This window comes from Chiloscyllium punctatum, chromosome 5 (genome assembly GCF_047496795.1).
Source record: "Chiloscyllium punctatum isolate Juve2018m chromosome 5, sChiPun1.3, whole genome shotgun sequence".
NCBI lineage: Eukaryota > Metazoa > Chordata > Chondrichthyes > Orectolobiformes > Hemiscylliidae > Chiloscyllium > Chiloscyllium punctatum.
The window spans coordinates 54886787-54907010 of record NC_092743.1 but is presented as its reverse complement, the minus strand read 5'-3'; the positions used below and the strand labels follow the sequence as shown (position 1 = coordinate 54907010).

Here is a 20224-nt window from a genome sequence, read left to right as displayed (position 1 = left end):
ACATAATTTCAGCTCTCCCAAATCTTTCGATCGACTTGTACCTCGTCTACGCACACACGATGTGTGATTTCCAACTGCGACGGAAAATATGGGGGGGAGCTTTTGCATCTTTCTTCTCCAAGGGAGGGAACATCAGAGATAGGGAGGTACAGTTCCTATCATTCCATGCAGTCTCATCCTGATATAGGGCTATCATACATTTCATGCCCTTCCTGTCTCACTTCCACCCGAGCAGAAAGGGAACCACCTGGGCCACTGGCCTACCAGAGGCACATACATAGCAATTGCTCCTGTTCAGACTTTTTACAGTATACTTTACCCATTCAACCAAGGCATTTGCATTCCCGTACCCAGTTTCTATTTCAATGGTCTGTTTCAAGTCCTTTACCTTTATAAATTTTACTACTTTAGGATCAGCGGGAGGGGTGAAAGATTGTATCTTATTACCCAGTAGTTCTACCCGTTTTCCCTGTCCTACACTAATTCGGAAACAATAGCCCAAGAAATCCTTCCCATTTGCTTTCATTTCTATCCCAAACGTTTCATTTCATTGTATCTCATAGGTGCCCCCCACCACAGGATTGTTTCGTGCCATGTGGTTTTCCTTATCATTAGGTATATTGGGTTACACTTTTTATCAGGACAATCACGAGCTGGTCGGAAGGGGGTCCGGTGTACTGTGACGAGGCCATTATACTAAGTACTTTCTTTACATCCATATTCCCTAAGAACCAAATCACACATTGCTTGTACTCCCCAATGGCTGCCTTTGTGTAGGACAGCCATAATCTCTCGCATCATCATTTTGTTTAACATTCTCCTTCCATCAGGTAACATCCAATGCCCGTCTGCTGTTTTTACAGCCCCTAAATCTCTAAATTCATTTTCTTCGCTTTCAGTAAATATAGGAGCTTCCCGAGGACCTGGGACAGTAGGTATTAGGGAATGAATCACCACTTCTCGTGGGTTCAGGGCGGCTTCCCGTGCCACTTCATCGGCTAATCTATTTCCCCTAACCTCTGGTTCATTTCCTTTCTGATAACCATTTACATGCACTACTGCAATTTCTCGGGGGAGTAATAGGGATTCCAAGACCCGTTTAATCAATTCTTCATGTACTAATTCCTTCCCCCACCTCTGGGTTAATACTCCCTTATCCACGGTAGCAAAGAGGTGGAAAGGTTTATCTAGGGAAGGTAAGGCTAACACGGGGGCATGGATCAGATCTCTTTTGCCTCATCATCCCAACTTAGACATTTTGGTTCCCCCTCTAATAGTCTGAGATATAATTTCTTAGTCTTCTGTGCATAGGAATCAATCCACAATCTGCAATAACCCGTTAGACCCAAACATTTGTGTAACTCCCGTTTAGTGCTAGGCAGCGGCATCCCCACTATTCCCTCTATCCGTTCCGGGCTTATCTTTCGCTTTCCCTCACTAACTAAATGTCCCAAGTATTTCACTTCTTGCTCCACATATTGTAGTTTGTTTTTAGATACTCGCAGTCCCTGCTGACCCAGGAAATTCGATAATTTGTTAGTGGCTTCTACTACTCTTTCTCTTCTTTTTCCTGTTACTAAGAGGTCGTCTACATACTGCAACAGGGTAGTCCCCTTGGGGTTGCTAAATTTCTCCAATATTTGTTCTAACATCTGTCCAAATAAATTCGGGGATTCCGTAAACCCCTGGGGAAGCACAGTCCACCCGTATTGCTGTTTCTGTCCTGTCTTAGGGTCTTCCCACTCAAAGGCAAACAAATTCCTATCTTCCTCTGCCAAGGGACAAGCCCAAAAGGCATCCTTTAAATCTATCACACTAAACCATTTGTGGTCATGAGGGATCTCACTTAATAAGGTATAGGGGTTTGGCACCACTGGGTGCCTGACCTGTACTATTCGATTTAATGTTCTCAAATCCTGCACCAATCGATAAGTTCCATCAGATGCCCGCACTGGTAGTATTGGGGTATTATAAGGAGACATACATGGCTCCAACAGTCCATCTCTAATCAATCCTTCAATTACTGGCTGCAGTCCTCGTTTACCTTCTATGGAAATGGGATATTGTCACTCACAGACAAAGTCCCCTTTCCTTTTTTTAAAAATTTACTTCAAGGGGAGGGATCTGTAGTTTCCCACAATTCCCTTTCCTAGCCCATACAATAGGGTCTATCTCTCTCTCCACATCCTCTGTCAACATTGCCTTTTGTACAACTAATTCTTTTTCCTGAATGCCAATCCCCAGTCCTAAGAGGATAATTAAATCTCTCCCTAATAAGTTACTTCCTATATCAGGGATATACAACAGTTCCCCTGTGACCCTATCCTTAGGACCTTCTATCATCATAGGTTCAAATACTGAAACAGTAAATCCTTCCTCTTTTACCCCTGAAACAGTAATTGACCGTGTTGACATTCCTACTTTCTTTGGTTTAAAATTCAACGATGACTGTGCTGCCCCCGTATCTACTAGGAAGACTACCTCTTCCCTACAGGGTCCCACCTTCAGGTTTATCAAGGGTTCCTGGTGGGTCCCTGGGGGCAGGAACCCCTGACACCCCTATTCTTCATCAAAATTCATAAGCGGAATTGCCCTCTCTTCCCTTCTCAGAGCCGGACATTCCCGCTTAAAGTGCCCTATCTTTCCACAATAATAGCATCCTGCCTGTGGAGACCTCCATCTCTGCCCCTGTCGCTCAAACCCTCTATCAAATACTCCCCCCTTGTCCTCTCTGTCCGACATGCTGCCACCCGCCGCTCCGGTTGCTCACTATTGGTTCCACTCTTTTCTTAACTACCTCATCAACCGTAGCTACCATTATTTTCACCTTCTGTTTTTGTCTCTCATCCTCTCTCTTTACAAACACTTTCTGTGCCTCTCTTAACAATTCATCTAATGGCTTTTCACTCCACCCTTCTATCTTCTGTATCTTTCTCTGTATGTCTGGCCATTCCTTTGTCACAAAATGTACTTTCAAAAGACCCTGTGCCACTGGGTCCTCAGGGTTCATTCCAGAATATTTCCACATTGAGTCTCTTAATCTTTGCAAGAAAGCTGAAGGAGTCTCATCTTTCTCCTGTCTAACTTCAAAGACTTTAGTCAAATTCTGTGACTTCGGAACTGCCTCTCTTATTCCTTTTAGAACCAGGTCTTTCAATTCCCTCATTTCTTCTCTCTGCTCTGGATTTTGATTTTCCCACTGGGGGTCTCTGAGGGGAAACTTCGTCTCTCCCTGTCCAGCATCCCCATCTCCAATGGGGTGTTCCCTGTCCCATATTTTAATGGCTGCCCCCTGTATAAGTCCCCTTTCTTCCCCAGTAAATAGTATATTCAAAATAGACATTAACTCAGCCCAGGTATACAGACTGGGCCCCAAAAATTGATCAATTTGTTCAGACAACCCTACCGGATCCTCAACCAGGACCTTCATTTCTTTTTTAAATGTTCTGACCTCCCCACTGCTGAGGGGGACACTTACAAACCCAATCCCTATTTGTCCCCTATTGGTACCTCCCGAAGGGGATAAGTCATTACGTTCTTCCCCTTTTTCTTTTTTAAAGAAATATTGCAATATTTCTAGCTCCTCATAACTTCAAACACCAATTCATCAATTCATGCTTGACTAATTTTAAAGCCTGTTCCAAGCTTGTAAATATATTTATATATTTACGTTCATTTATTCAGTATTTAATATTTAAAATGTAAAATGCATACAGTTCTCAATTTTGAAATCCACTGTAATCACCCAGTTTTAGTCCCTTAATTTAAATCCAAAATTAGTTTTCTTAAGTAGTCCTGACCAATCATTGCTCAATTACAATACTATAGGTCGTGAAATAATCAGAGCTGCCTTAAAAGAATTTGTCTACTCAAGTTAAAAAAAACTTCTCATGCATGAACAATGGCCGAATCCAAGGTCACAGATATTAACCATAGAATTTTGTTTTTACTACAATCTAATGTTGAACTGAAACTTCAACTGTCCTCCATAAATCGCTTTTATGTAAAGATAAAAGAGATTAGTTAGAAACTGATAGTAAGGCAGTCATGACCTGTAAGAAGAACAGGAGTTATCATTCTTTTTTTTCATAATCTTTATAGAATCCTTAACCTTAAAAGAAATCATGTTAAGTTTCCATAATAAAAATCAGATTCAAAACAGTCCCGGAACTCAAGCTCCAGGGAATAAAACACAAACATTCAATCACCAACAAACAAATGTGCATTCAAACCAAATCACAAAGGGTTAAACTTTCTACCAGCTGTACAACTCTTTTCATTCTCTCTCTCTCTCTCACACTCATTAACAAATAAATTCAGATATTTACAAACCCAGTCTTTGTCCGACCTGTATTTTGGCCAGAAGACGGCGGGACGAAGAATGGATTCCTTAGTCCATCAACAATATTTAATCATCTTTTTCCCTTGTACAAGTATTATTTTGCCAATTCCACAACATCCTGCCAAAAGGACTTTCTGGAGGTATGTTGTAAGGGACCCCGCCTCCATTTCCATTGCTTTTTCCTTCTTTTGTTTTCCCGGAGGCTTTTTCCTTACCCACGGCAAAACCCATATTGAGTTCCTTCGTTAGTCCCTTATTAACAACTAAAACTCAATCCCGGCCACCAAGGCAATACTTAAAAGTCAGGTTTCTTACCTTGGTCTGTGCACAGAGTTGCCTGGCCCCTTGTCGCCGTATTTTCTATCGAACGCTTATCCCTGTCTGATTCAGATATCTCTCTTGTGGGATTCGTACCGGTCGCCCAAGGGAGCAGACCAAACCAGGACACGAGACCGCTCCTCAATGGGGAATGGGACGCGTCTTCCCAGTGTCCAAGGCCAGCCACTCCCCCCGGTGATGGAAGAAAATCCCGGACGAGCCCCCAATTGTGAGAAACAAAGCCCACTCACTTCAATAATTTCAGTCCGAGACAAGATCTGAATCAGTAGTGCCATTTCTTTTACACTTGCAAGTGGGTGTGATATCCAGTGTCTATAAGGCAGAGGACATACACACACCAAATTCAATTCATACACAACATTTATATGATTTGATTTCTATTGTTTTACACTGCTCCCTCCTCTGTTTACATCCTCCACTTCCCTAAGACTGGACCCATTACCCTTGTTTATCTCTTGCCTTATCCGGCCTTGTCTGTGACAAAATGCTTATTTCTGGCCTCACAAGACTGTTTGACCTCATCCTGCTGTAGGTCATTGTTAGGCATATTCTTTCTTCATCATTATCTACCCCCTTCATCTGTGCCTTTCCCGAGGCCGTTCTGATCCCTTTGACCCTTTTAATTGGGGTTTGTTCCTGTGTTTTTGTAAAAGTGGGAAGCAGATGTTTATATCTACTGTTTGTACAGGCGTATCTACCTTAACTTCATCCTCTCACAACATCTTATCTATTTGCCCGTAATGTCTACCTTCTGACATACAGTTTTAGCTAATACAAAAACAATTCTACATTTCCTCCACATCGTTTCCATTCTTGCTGACTCAGCTCTTGGCTAAAACAATTACACACTGGTGTGTTCATTTTACTTTGTAAAATGAAATTGCAGAATTGCAGAAGTAACATTAATTTACCTATATCCCACACTATCTTCATAACTGAAAAGTTCCTGGTCCCCCGGAACCATTCTTGTAAATTGCTTCCCCCAGACTTCCAATGCGTTCATATTCTTCCTATAATGTGTTTCCCAGAATTGTCTGCAATGCATCAGTTAAGGTTTAGAAGTGTCTTGTACAAGTTCTGACTACAAGAGCAGGTCAGAGGCTAGGAATGCTGCAGCAAGTAAATCAATTCGTGACTCCCCAAAACCTGTCCAGCATCGACAAGGCACAAGTCAGAAGTTCGATAGAATCCTTCCCACTTACCTGGATGGGTGCATGTTCCAACAACACTCAAGAAACTTGACACTGTCAGGGATAAAGCACCTAGCTTGTTTGGCCCCAATCTATAATCAATCACTCCACCACCACCGTCAGTATGTACAATCTACAAGATACAGTCAGAAATTCACCAAAGATCCTCAGATAGCAAATCCACAATTGCTCTCATCTACAAGGATACGGGCAACAGATACATGGGAACATCACCATCTGTGAGTTCATCACCACCTTCTCAAGGCCAACTAAAGACAGGCAATAAAGACTGTCTTTCACATTCCCATCCCACAAGTGAGGTTATAATAAAAACTCCTTGCATTTGTGCTCTATACCTGAAAAAACCCAAGGCTACTATATGTTTTATTGACAGTCTCTGCCTGTCCTGTCATCTACGATCCTGTCATACCCAGGTCCCTCTGATTGTGCACCCCTATTAAATCTTTTACCTTTTTATTGTCTTACAGTGTTCTTCTTGTGTCTGTACGTCTTGTGTTATATCTTGCACATGGCTCCTGTCACACACATTTAATTGTGGTGACAGAACCACAGAATGATATAAAACATCTTTCAATCCAACCACACTTTTTGAAAGAGGCAGCAAATTTGTCCCACCCTCCCTCCTTCCGGTCTCGAGTATTTTATCCCAGTTCAATCTGAGACTATTTTCCCACATTCTGAAGCAGAATGGCAACAAACTGTTGAAAACGGTTTCTCTTTGGGTGGGCTCTGATTCTTTTGCCTAATTTTGCCTTAAATCTATGATGTGGAGGTGCTGGTGTTGGACTGGGGTGGAGAAAGTTAAAAATCACACAACACCAGATCGTAGTCCAACAGGTTTATTTGGAAGTCCAAGCTTTCGGAGCACTGCCTGTCCTGAGTTGCCCTTGAGAAGATGGTAGTGAGCTACATTCTTCAACTGCTGAAGTCCGTGTACTACATTGTACGAGAAAGTTTGTACTTCCAAATAAACTTGTTGGACTACGCCCTGGTGTTATGTGATTTTTAACGTTAAATCTAAGTCACCCGTTAGCCAGCCCACAAGTGTTTCATTCTGACAATGGGCTTTCAGTAAATACAGCCTGCACCTATTCTGCTGTGGGGAGAACAGACCCAGTGGAGGGAGAAGTCTTCCGGTTGGAGGTAGCTGTCAGAGCGCTCACGTGACCGCGCTGTATCCATTTCATGACAGATTGTCAATTACAGTCACGTGTTCGACGGTGTGCTGCGTCATCACGTTCCATGCAGATGAATGTACTCGTTCAGAAAGGCGACAGGATTGTCTGTGGGTGGGGGAAGTATGAGTGTATCGGCAAATCTATTAAACCGCAGCCTGATCGAGGTGAGCCGAGTCGGGCCCGGTCCACAGCAGAGTGCCCAGTACCGTCCCGGGGCACAGAGAACTGGCGCTGCGGCTGGTGGTGGAGAGCGGGCAAGTGGCGCAGTCTGAGCACGGTCACCCGTCCGGAAATGTTAACTCTACTTTCTCTCCACATTTACAGACAGACCTGCTGAGTTTTTTCCAGCATTTGTGTTATCTGTCTATGTTTCCATGTGCCGCTGCTTACGCTGATACTTACATTGCCCTGGGGTCAGAGTTTCATTGCACCGCTTGTTTACAGTGTACTGGGGTCAGCGTTACGGCGCACCGCTTGTTTACATTGTACTGGCGTCAGCGTTACGGTGCACTGCTGGTTTACGTTGTACTGGGGTCAGCGTTACGGCGCACCGCTTGTTTACATTGCCCTGGGGTCAGCGTTACGGCGCACCGCTTGTTTACATTGTACTGGGGTCAGTGTTACGATGCACGGCCTGTTTGCAATGCACTGGGGTCAGCGTTACGGTGCACCGCTTGTTTACATTGTACTGGGGTCAGTGTTACGGTGGACCGCTTGTTTACATTGCCCTGGGGTCAGCATTACAATGTACCGCTTGTTTACATTGTACTGGGGTCAGCGTTACGGTGCACGGCCTGTTTGCAGTGCACTGGGGTCAGCGTTACATTGTACTGGGGTCAGCATTACAGTGCACTGCTTGTTTACATTGTACTGGGGTCAGCGTTACATTTTACTGGGGTCAGTGTTATGGGACACCGCTTGTTTACATTGTACTGGGGTCAGCGTTACATTGTACTGGAGTCAGCATTACGGTGCACTGCTTGTTTTCATTGTACTGGGGTCAGCGTTACAGTGCACTGCTTGTTTACATTGTACTGGGGTCAGCGTTACATTTTACTGGGGTCAGTGTTATGGGGCACCGCTTGTTTACATTGTACTGGGGTCAGCGTTACATTGTACTGGAGTCAGCATTATGGTGCACTGCTTGTTTTCATTGTACTGGGGTCACCGTTACAGTGCACTGCTTGTTTACATTGTACTGGGGTCAGCATTACGGTGCACGGCCTGTTTGCAGTGCACTGGGGTCAGCGTTACATTGTACTGGAGTCAGCATTACGGTGCACTGCTTGTTTTCATTGTACTGGGGTCAGCGTTACAGTGCACTGCTTGTTTACATTGTACTGGGGTCAGTGTTACGATGTACGACCTGTTTGCAATGCACTGGGGTCAGCGTCACGATGCCCCGCTTGTTTACATTGTACTGGGGTCAGTGTTACGATGCCCCGCTTGTTTACATTGTACTAGGGTCAGCGTTACGATGCACCGCTTGTTTACATTGTACTGGGGTCAGCGTTACGGTGCACAGCTTGTTTGCAATGCACTGGGGTCAGCATTACATTGTACTGGGGTAAGCGTTACGGTGCACCACTTGTTTACATTTTACTGGGGTCAGCGTTACGGTGCACCGCTTGTTTACATTGCCCTGGGGTCAGTGTTACGGTGCACCGCTTGTTTATGTTGTACTGGGGTCAGCGTTACGTTGCATGGCCTGTTTGCAATGCACTGGGGTCAGCGTTACAGTGCACCGCTTGTTTATATTGTACTGGGGTCAGCGTTACATTGTACTGGAGTCAGCATTACGGTGCACCGCTTGTTTACATTGCCCTGGAGTCAGTATTACGGTGCACCGCTTGTTTACATTGCCCTGGGGTCAGCGTTACGGTGCACGGCCTGTTTGCAATGCACTGGGGTCAGCGTTACAGTGCACCGCTTGTTTACATTGTATTGGGGTCAGCGTTACAGTGCACCGCTTGTTTATATTGTACTGGGGTCAGCATTACGGTGCACCGCTTGTTTACATTGCCCTGGAGTCAGTATTACGGTGCACCGCTTGTTTACATTGCCCTGGGGTCAGCGTTACGGTGCACGGCCTGTTTGCAATGCACTGGGGTCAGCTTTACAGTGCGCCGCTTGTTTACATTGCCCTGGAGTCAGCGTTACGATGCACCGCTTGTTTACATTGTACTGGGGTCAGCGTTACGCTGCACGGCCTGTTTGCAATGCACTGGGGTCAGCGTTACATTGTACTGGGGTCAGCATTACGGTGCACTGCTTGTTTACATTGCACTGGGGTCAGGAATTACTGTGTAATGCAGTTTTTTACATGGGGATTAGAGCTACAGTATTTCACTGTTTACATTGTCACAACCAACTTTGTGCTCTCAGATCCTATCCCGACTCTGTAATTAAGCTTGCTGATAAGTGTGGTTCTGTTGTAGTCTAGCGGACTGACCTCTACATTGCTGAGGCTGAGCATCAGCTCTCAGATACCTCGTATTTCCTTCTGAGCCACGACTCCGCGATTGAATGTCAGAACATTGTGTCAACTACAATTACTAACCTCACTTCATCTGTTGAAATCCCCCCACTGCCTCCAATTTCATAGTCCCCAAACCCCGCACAGCTCACTTCTGCCTCCTTCCCAAAATTCACAATCAGAACTGCCCAGGTAGAGCTATTGTTTCTGGCTGCTTCTGCCCCACACAACTTGGCTCTTTCTACTTTGACTTGGTTTTTTTTCTCCCCAGTCCAGTCCTTGCTCCCTTCCATCCTCGATTCCTTGATGCTTTTCACCAGTTTCTGAATTGCCAGTTTGTGGGCTCCAGCTGTCTCCTCTTTAATATGGACATCCAATCCTTTTACATATCCATCCCCTACCAGAATGGTCTCAGGCCTCGACAGTTCTTCTTGTAACAAAGGCCTAAACCATCCCCACCCATTACCACCCTCCTCACCTGGCCAAGCTCATCCTTACCCTGAACAACTTCTCTTTTAACCCCTCACATTTTTCTTTTGGTCATGAGTACCCACTTAAGACCCAGTTATGCCTATCTGTGAGGTGTGTGGAATATTCCTTGTTCGAGTCCATTCCGGCCCTCACCCACAACTCTTTCTGCGATATTCATCAGTGCTGCTTGCTTCTCTCATCCTGAATTGGAAAAGTTTATCGATTTTCGCTTCCAATTTCCACCCAGCCCTCACTTTCACCTGATTCCACTCTCCCCTCCCTTTCTCGACATCTCATTTTCCATTTCTAGGGATAGGTTGGTCACCCATGTGCACTATAAACCTACTGACTCTCACAGTTACTTTCACTATACACTATCATATCCTGCATCCTGTAAACACTCTATGCTATTCTCCCAGTTCCTTCCTCTCTGTTGCATCAGTCCCGATGATGCCAACTTCGACAAGAGGGCCTCCAAAATGTCGGCCTTCTTCCTCAACCAAGGATTTCCCAGCACTGTTGTTGACAGGACCCTTAGCTGGGTTCTACCCATCTTTCACACTTCTTCCCTCACCCCCTCTCTTCCCTCCCATAACAGCGATAGAGTCCCCCTTGTCCTTACCTACCATCTCAACTGCACCCACGTCCAGAGGATCATTAGGTGCCATTTCTGCCATCTGCAGTAAGATGCCACCACCAGACGCCTCTTCCCCTCCCTGCCCTTGTCAGCTTTCCACAGGGACTGTTCCCTTAGCCTCCCTTCTGTCCTTCATTTTTATTTTTTTCAGCTTAGTTGTGTACCTATTGGCTGCCTTGTGTTTCTACTTTCTAGCAATGACTGTGCTTCAGGTTTACCAGACAGATTCCTGGGATTGCCAGGACTGATATATGAAGGTAGATTGGATCATTTAGGATTATATTCACTGGAGTTGAAACAAACAATGAGAGAATGCTGAAGAAACTCAGCAGTTCTCATAGCATCTGTTGAAGCACAAAGTTTAAAGCAGTCTAAAAGTGATCCAAGTTTCAAAATGCTATTTGGTATAAAGGCCTGTTTCATGTTGGGGATGGATTTGTATTTGGAATATGGGTAAAACCAATCCAGTTATTCAAAAGATGCTCGTGGAGGAAGATTATCTCAGGGTTTAATCCTATCTCAATTAGGTTCTGAAAGGCAAAGAACAGCCTCCTTGCCTGCTGCATTCCCATGTAAAAAAAATCAAAGAGACACTTCAAATTTTTTTACAACATTAGCTTTTATAGATGTTCCAGTATTAACAATTCTAACTAAATGGTAACAGGAAATCACTTGACCCAGTTATGGTGTAAAATGTTGTAAGTACAGTAGTGACCCTTGAATCCGAACACCCTATTGTTCAAACAAATTGGAATCTGAACAATTATTTCGAGAAAATGTTGCCCCAAAATCCCAACACGTTTTCAGAGTCCGAACACCACGTACCGTTCAGGTCGCACGTTGTTTGTTCAGTTCGTCCCCCAGAAGTAGTCGTGAGAAGCATCTCTCATGTGTCCATCACCTTGATTTGTGCTGGTTTTTTAAAATTATCACCCTTGTGCATTCACCATGGCACCCAAGAAGAGCAGTCAAGCAAATAAGAGTAAGAGGAAGTCTGTGAGAATGACACTTGAGTTGAAGAAAGAACTTATCGCGAAGCATGAGAGCGGTACGCGTGTGTCTGATCTCGCTGCCGTGTTTGAGAAGCCGAGATTGACTGTGTGAACGATTCTGAAAAATAAAGAAGTGATAAAAGCAGCTGATGTGGCAAAAAGTGTTACGACTCTGACCTCGAAGAGATCCAATTTTATAGAGGAGGTGGAAAAATTCCTCTTAGTGTGGATATATGAAAAACAGTTGGTTGGTGATCCCATCTCTGAGGGCATAATTTGTGAGAAAGCCAGGCTGACCTTAAAAAAAGATGTGCCTGGAAGTAGTGCTGATAGTAATAAGTTTAAGGCTAGCAGGGGGTGGTTTGAAAACTTTAAGAAAAGAACTGGGATCCACAGTGTTGTTATGCATGGAGAGGCTGCTAGTTCGAATGTGGATGCAGCGGCAAATTTTGTGATGAAATTTAGTGAGTTTGTGAACACTGAGGGGTATGTGGCATAATAGGTGTTCAATTGTGATGAGACAAACCTCTTCTGGAAAAAGATGTGAAGGAGGACCTATGTAACTAAGGAAGAGAAGTCTTTACCAGGCCATAAGCCAATGAAAGACAGGCTTACTCTCTTGTTGTATGGTAATTCTAGTGGAGACTGCAAGATAAAGCCCTTGCTTGTGTACCACTCCGAGAATCCACGTATATTCAAAAAGAACAATGTTATGAAGAGCAAGCTTTTAATGTTATGTGGAGGGCAATCATGAAAGCATGGGTTACCAGGCAGTTCTTCACTGAGTGGATTCCTGAGGAGTTTGTCCCTTCTGTGAAGGCTTATCTTGAAGAAAAGAATCTACCGCTGAAGACTCTTCTTGTGATGGACAACGCTCCTGGTCATCCTCCAGGCTTGGAAGAAGATTTGCTGAGCGAATATAGCTTCATCAAGATGAAGTTCTTGCCCCCCAATACCACTCCTCTCACCCAGCCCATGGACCAGCAAGTTATCTCAAATTTCAAAAAAACTGTACACCAAGGCTATGTTCCAGAGATGCTTTGAGGTGACAAACGAGACCAAACTGACCCTCAGAGACTTTTGGAAAGATCATTATAATATCCTCCATTGCTTAAGAATCATAGACAAAGCATGGAGGGAAGTGTCTCTGAGGACAATGAACCCTGCCTGGAAGAAACTCTGGTCTGAATGTGTTGCAGGGAGAGACTTTGAAGGCTTCGAAGAACCGCCTGTTGTGCCTGTTATTGTGTCTCTGGGCAAGTCCATGGGCTTGGAGGTGAGTGAAGAGGATGTGGAGGAGTTAGTGGAGGATCACAAGAATTAACTCACCACAGAAGAACTTCAGCACCTCCACAAGACACAGCAAGAAGTGGCAGAGGAAATGTCTTCAGAGGAGGAAGAGGGAGCGAGTGGGAACATTTCCAGTGCTGAAATTAAGGAACTGTGCTTCCTGTGGTCTAAAACACAGGTCATTGTTGAAAGGTGGCATCCTTACAAGGCAGTGGTTAACAGGAGCATAAACATGTTCAATGACAATGTGATTGACCGCTTCAAATAAATTCAGAAAAGTTGCCAACACTGGACAATTTTGGAAAGGTGGTTCTGTAAAGAAAGCCAGTCCAGTGAGCCCCAGCTCTACATGTGGTCTTAGTGTTACGACAATGAAGTGACAAAGAGAGCAAACACCAAAAGCACAGTTACCTGATGTTATTATGGAAGATGACTCACCTTCCAAGCAGTAAACCCTCTCCCTCATCCTCCTCTCCAGTTTCCACATGTACCATTATCACTCCTCACTAAGTTAAATGAAGTTATTTTCATGTTAGTACATTTATTTTTTGTTTTATTATTATTACTTGACATTTAGGTCATTTACTCATCTTATTTTACCTTAACCATGTGTATTTGCAGTTAAAACTGTCTTGAAATTTTTTTGGGGGTCCAGAAACTGATTAATTTACTTTCCATTATTTCTTATGGGGAAAATAGTTTCGGAATCCGAACAGCCTCCTGGAACAAATTAAATTCAGATTCCGAGGTACCATTATAATTCTGTTGCTTTTTCTTTTGCAGTGTTCATACTTTTTCCCAGTAGTGGTTATGAATGAACTTAAAAATGTCCAGGCAACCTACAGAAACCTCTCTGTAGGTTTTGACTATTATCGTAAGTCTTCTTTTACGTTTACAGGGAGATAAATAAGTTACATTTAATTGTTAAAATGCATAACTACACATTACTTCCAAAAGAGAGTTCTTGTGAAATATTTCCTCTAAAAGTACAGGATATTTTGCTTAGAATGTAAATCTTGGTAAGTTTAAGAACAAAACACTCTGTATTTTGAATCAATCTGTGCGGACATGTTATTACACATCACTGGGCAGGTGGGACTTGAATCTGGATCTTTGGGTTCAGAGGCGGGGCCTCTAGCACGAGATGTGGCCTAACTAAATGGTAAGAAAAAACAATAGCTTTAGATTGAGTGGCACTTGTTACTGCATTGCATCTTGTGGGATGTTGCTACTCGCAAATTTGTTGTTTATCCATTTTATTTCAAGAAAGAATGTGTTTATTTATAAAGTGCCTTGGACCATTATCAGGTCTCTATGTCCGTGGTAGCTTTCACTTTCCATTGAGATAAGACTTGCAGGCAACAAATGAATCATATGTTTGCTAATGCTCCAATGATTGCTGACTACACACACTAAGTGTGTGCACTATACTAAGCCAAATTTGAAAAACAAAAATTAATCAGAGTCAAAATTTTATGTTATTTCTCTTATCTGCTGTACCTTTTTCACTTTTTTATTCATTATTTTGTATTTGTCAGTCTTTGTTTAATTATACTGATGAGAAAAATCGCTGCTAGTGTGCATGCTCCTGGATGTCAGCAAATTCAGAAGTAATTAAAAATCTTAAAAGACGGGTCACAGTATGACATTTTGATAACTGAGGGGAGGAAACTGTGTCTCAGAGAGAAGAGGTAGTCGCTGAATGATTAGCCATTGATGGAGATGAAAAGAGTGTGGGGAAGGGTTGCCGTAGTGGTGTAGATATAGTTTCAGTGCTGTTATAGTCAATGAAATTATTGAGCCAGAAAATGCGACTATCACACTCTGACTACTCTGTGATGGTCACCACTTAACACTTAATGATAAATTTCTGACCATGATATATTCTTGTTGACATGGATTAAGAGAATGTGTCCTCTCACGGCATTGGACATAATCTTTTGATATTAAGGTATTCAACCCTGATATTAAAAAGGACAAGTTGAATATAGGATGTGGACAGACTTTGGATGGGAAAGCAGGAAGTCTGAATTAGCATGATTCTGTTATCCCTGACATATCCCCTGTCCTGTAGTCAGGGAATATGCCAGAACAGCTGGGCGACCAATTGCTGACCTAGAGAAAGGGGTAATAATGAATTGTGGCAACTTAACTATCCGGGGTGGGGGGTGGTCTCTGTAATGGGCAATGGAGGGAAACTTGGGGGTCTGGACAAAGCATGTTTATTCTTTACCCAGACACAGTACTGTAAAGGCACTTGCCTTCTTCCCAACACTATTTTCATCTCCCTTCAGCTAGTGCACATCTAAGGCCAGGCAAACTAATTAGACTGAGCTTAAACAGCAAAACACAAGGGTTGTTGTGGTGCAGTGGTAATGCCCTACCTCTAGGCCAAAAGACCCAGGGTCATATCGCACCTGATCCAGACACGTGTCATGACATGTCTTAACAGTTTGAATAAAAACATTTAAACAGTAGGGCAGGTTAAATTGGATGTGGCCATTCTCATTAACAGATTGAAATTGCCAATCTGTATCCTGGAAATATTCTGACTGGCTGCCTTTTCCCCCACCTCCAGTGCGCCTGAAAGTGGGTGACTTTAGATTGGAGTTTTTGTAAATAGAATCATAGAGATGTACAGCATGGAAACAGACCCTTCAGTCCAACCCGTCCACGCCGACCAGATATCCCAACCCAATCTAGTCCCACCTGCCAGCACCTGGCTCATATCCCTCCAAACCCTTCCTATTCATATACCCATCCAAATGCCTTTTAAATATTGCAATTGTACCAGCCTCCACCACTTCCTCTGGCAGCTCATTTCATACATGTACCACCCTCTGCGAGAAAAAGTTGCCCGTTAGGTCTCTTTTATATCTTTCCCCTCTCACCTTAAACCTATGCTGTCTAGTATTCCCTGACCCCAAGGAAAAGACTTTGTCTATTTATCCTATCCATGCTCCTCATAATTTTATAAACTTCTATAAGGTCACCCCTCAGCCTCCGATGCCCAGGGAAAACAACCCCAGCCTGTTCAGCTTCTCCCTGTAGCTCAGATCCTCCAACCCTGGCAACATCCATATTTGACTCCTGATTCCATATCGCGTATGCTTAATGTTAACATTCAGGCGCTCTTGCGAGAAAGTAGCTGAACCAAATCATTTTAGATAAAAATATTTCTTTAATCCATTTGATGATCTTGTTTATGCCTTTTTCTTTCAGATTGTGAAAATGGAGCTAAAAGTAAACTTGTTAATTTGAATGGCACTATTCCTGTGCTATGCAGAGGTAAGAGCATAGGCTAAGTCATCACATTAATGTTTTAGATCTATATTAAATTGGCAGTTTGGATGAACAGTTCAATGCTCTTGGTGGAGATGCTTTTTTCCATCTTCTGAAACGTTTTCTAAGAAACTACTGAAAGTCTGGATAGGTTTATCTTAGCTGCACTGGACTGTGCCTCCTTATGAGGCATAATAATATATGTGGAAAAACTTGTGGGTTAAATTGTGACCCTCCCACTGAGCAGTGCTGTGGGGGAGGGACTGAAAAGCTTGATGGTCGGAAAACCCTGCAAATTCAATTATGTTAGAGTAGTTAACTGATATAAGAATAATGAATTGATTGTTTAACCCATTGGTTCTTAAAGACAAGTAAATTATTCCAACTAGAACCTTCTCAATACTTTCTCAGAAGTTTCCCTTTGGCACTATTATATTTGGGGGTAATTATGATGGTGAAGAATTTCTCCAGATCATACAAAAATATAATCAAGGAACCAGGATAGGTCACTTGGCCTTTCAAGCCTGTGCTGCCATTTTTTAGCACTGTACAGGGTGATCTCGAAGTTGATTCCTATATTTCTCTTGTATTGGTGTATTTAATGTGAGGATCAAACACAATATTGACCATATTGTATTGAGTTTACTTAATTCGCTCCTCAATGTGGGCTCCTCTACATTAGGGAAATGAAATGTAATCTGGGCAATTGCTTTGGGGAACACCTCCGTTCTGTCTGTGAAAATAACAATGACTGCGGATGCTGGAAACCAGATTCTGGATTAGTGGTGCTGGAAGAGCACAGCAGTTCAGGCAGCATCCAAGGAGCTTCGAAATTGACGTTTCGGGCAAAAGCCCTTCATCAGGAATATTGATTGACAATCACTTGGGTCAAGTGTGATTGTCCTCCATAGGGGCATCTAATTGTGGTCTTCAAGTCGTTAAAGAGGCCAATCCGGGATCCACAGATTCTATTGCAGTGTGGGTATTGGTGTGTATTGTGTACTGAGCTGGTGTTGTCATCCGTATTATCGAAACTCCAAGATGGAAGTGGTGGAGACCTTACCCTTGACATTGAATTTATTAAATTTATGTACAGCTGTTGTCCATACGGTAAATTATTTGAATTTCCTTGGGCAGATTTGGCTTGTGAGATGGAAGAGGGTGAAGATGGTGAACAGGGTGAGTGTGAAGATGCAGCCCTGCATGGCACCCGTTTGCATAGTGAAAAGCTCAGACTCCAGTCTATAGTTGCTAAGTAGGAGTGCAAACATGTCATCGTGCAGCAGCCTAGCATCCTGATTAACTTAACAGGGCAGCCGCATCGTGACACTGTCCTTCAGAGAGTCTGGCTGTTAACTGTGTCAAACGCTTTAGTTAGGTCCATGAATGCCATGTAAAGTGGTTTCCAGTTGTCTACTGCTTCAACATGCTACCATATTCCCTGGCTAACATCTCTGTCTAGAATAGAATATCCTTTATTGAGAATTGTACTTTAGTACAGGAGTACAGTGAAAAGTTTTTACAAATGCCTAGGTACAAATCTTATAAAGTAGAAAAAAGTGTTGTTATACCAAAAAGGATTTAAAGAAAAGCAATAGCATTACTTACTGTGTCTTAAGAATAATTTAGTTGTAATATTGTGAAAAGGATTTGCATTACACTCCGATTAAAAAAATTCCAGACAGCAGTAACTCAGCACAAAGTGCCAGGCCCAAGTCCAACACCTGTCCCACATCGCTCCAGCCACCAGTCTGCTCCTCACTGGCACTCAGCAGCAACAAAGAAGCTTGCACTTTACTGGGATTTGCTTCACCTCATGCCGCTCCAGGATAAGGGATTGCCCACATGACCCTCCGGGAAGCGAGATTCCCCATGTAGCCCTTCGGAATGCGGGATTTCCCATGTGCCACTGTAGGACTCTGGATTCTCCTGCTCCAAGATTTCAGCCTGCCCATCACTTCAGGACTCAGCCCGGCCCATTCTCACTCTGCTGCTGCAGCTGCAGAATATTGTCTACGCACTCAACTCCTGCTCGGCCTCTGGTCTTGACTCATCTTCTCTCAAGCTTGCTTCAGTGCTCCAGCAAGCCTCAGCACAAGCTCAAGGATCAACATCTCGTTTTCTGCTTGGGCACCCTGCAGCCTTTGGGACTCAATCCTGAGTTCAATAATTTGAAGGCCTGATCATCTCCTTCCATTTCTTTTACCCATACTCGTACTCGAGCCCCGATCTGACTTGGGTTGTTTTCTGCACCTGCTTATGGTCACCATTATCCATCCCTTTTTTGGCCTAACTGTCCTTCTCTAGGCTACGATCACCTTTAACCCTCTCCCTACCCACCCCAGTCTTCAGCCTAAATACCCAACCTTTTCCTAGCTACTATCAGTTCTGAAGAAAAGTCACTAGTTCTGAAACAATAACTCTGTTTTCTCCCTATTAATGCTGCCAGATCTGCTGAGTTTCCCCAGCAGTTTCTATTTTTGTTCCACTATTGACTGCTCCTCTTTCATAGAAGAGTTTGCTAATTTAGTTGGTAGTTGCAGTTGTGGACTGGGACTAGAAATTGTATCAAGAAATTCTAAACTCATTGAAAGGCCAGAAAACTTACATTTATAGATATTTTTAATTAACCCGTTCAAATGTGCTGTGATACAGCTGTGAAGCAGGCAGGACTTGAACCCTTCTGGCTCAGAGTAGAGACACTATCACTGTACCACAAGTCCCCTTCCTACCGCTCCTGGTTTTCCCTGGTGGTCTCCTATTCAAGTACTAGCCAGGCCTGCATAGCTGTCGCGATCAGATGGAATCAGGTATTTTCAGACGGCAAACTTGTATGTATTGCATTTAACATAGGAAAGTGCATCAAGAGACTGTGACAGTTTAATAAGTCAAATTGTGATACGTCCTGTACTCATATGCCTTCGGAGACTTACATATAACAACCTGCAATCAAAACATCTTTGACAACTTAATTTATAACCCATAATAAGACCTGGCTTCAATCTTTCAGATTTACCATTTGAAGTACAGTCTGTGAAATTCCCAAATCAATCTGTTATTGTCTCTAAATGGAGAAAGTGAGGACTGCAGATGCTGGAAGTCAGATCGAGAGCGTGGTGTTGGAAAAGCACAGCCAGTCAGGCAGCACCCAAGGAGCAGGCGAATTGACGTTTCGGGCATAAGCCCTTCATCAGGCATAAGGCTTGTGGATTGGGGCTGAGAGATAAATGGGAGGGTAGGGTGGGGTTGGGGGTGAGGTAGCTGGGAAAGTGATAAATGGATAAAGGTGAGGGAGAAGGTGGTTGGTCAGAGCGAGTAGTGATAGACGGGACCGGAAGGCGGGACCGAGTTGGAGGCTTAGGACTAGGATAATATGGGGTGAGGGGAAGTGAGGAAGCTGTTGAAATCCACACTTATCCTATGTGGATGCAGGGTCCCAAGTTGGAATATCAGGCGTTCCTCCTCCAGGTGTTGGATGGTAACAGTTTGGCAATGGAAGGGGCCTAGGACCTGCATGTCCTTGATGGAGTGGGAGGTAGAATTGAAGTGTTCAGACATGGGGCGGTGGAGTTGATGGGTGTCCCAGAGATGTTCTCTGAAATGATCTGCAAGAAGGCTTCCTGTCTCCCCGATGTAGAGGAGACCACACCAGGTGCAATGGATGCAGTAGGTGACATTTGTAGAGGTGCAGGTGAATTTCTGATGGATGTGGAAGGATCCCTTGGGGCCTTGGACGGAGGTGAGGGGAGTGGTGTGGGCACAGGTGGCAGGGAAATGTTCCAGGAATGGGATGTGGGCTGGTGGGGGGTGTGGACCTGACGAGGGAGTCGTGGTCTTTTTGGAATGGTCTTTTTGGAATGCTGATACGGGGTGGGGAAGAAAATATATCGCTGGTGGTGGGTTCCACTTGGAGGTGGCGGAAGTGGCAGAGGATAATGTGTTGTATGTGGAGGTTAATGGGGTGGAAGGTGAGGACCAGAGGGGGTTCTGTCCTTGTTGCATTGGG

At 43.8% G+C, this 20224-nt stretch overlaps 2 protein-coding genes across 8 annotated transcripts in view; one reads left to right on the top strand and one right to left on the bottom strand.

Moving 5' to 3' along the window:
• The window catches only part of snx16 (sorting nexin 16), a 386689-nt gene that overhangs the window by 157119 nt on the left and 209346 nt on the right, over positions 1-20224 (bottom strand). The gene's annotated exons all lie outside the window — the stretch shown is intronic.
• The window catches only part of LOC140477089 (uncharacterized), a 66183-nt gene continuing 53081 nt past the window's right edge, over positions 7123-20224 (top strand). For 5 of the 7 annotated variants that reach the window (XM_072570340.1, XM_072570343.1, XM_072570338.1 and 2 more), the window contains exons 1-3: positions 7132-7324; positions 13720-13810; positions 16159-16224. In XM_072570340.1, the coding sequence (XP_072426441.1) occupies positions 7145-7324; positions 13720-13810; positions 16159-16224 (337 nt within the window). In that variant the 5' untranslated portion in view covers positions 7132-7144. Of the gene's footprint in view, positions 7325-13719; positions 13811-16158; positions 16225-20224 lie in introns of all 7 variants that reach the window. The other 2 variants (XM_072570339.1, XM_072570342.1) reach the window with 2 other exon arrangements.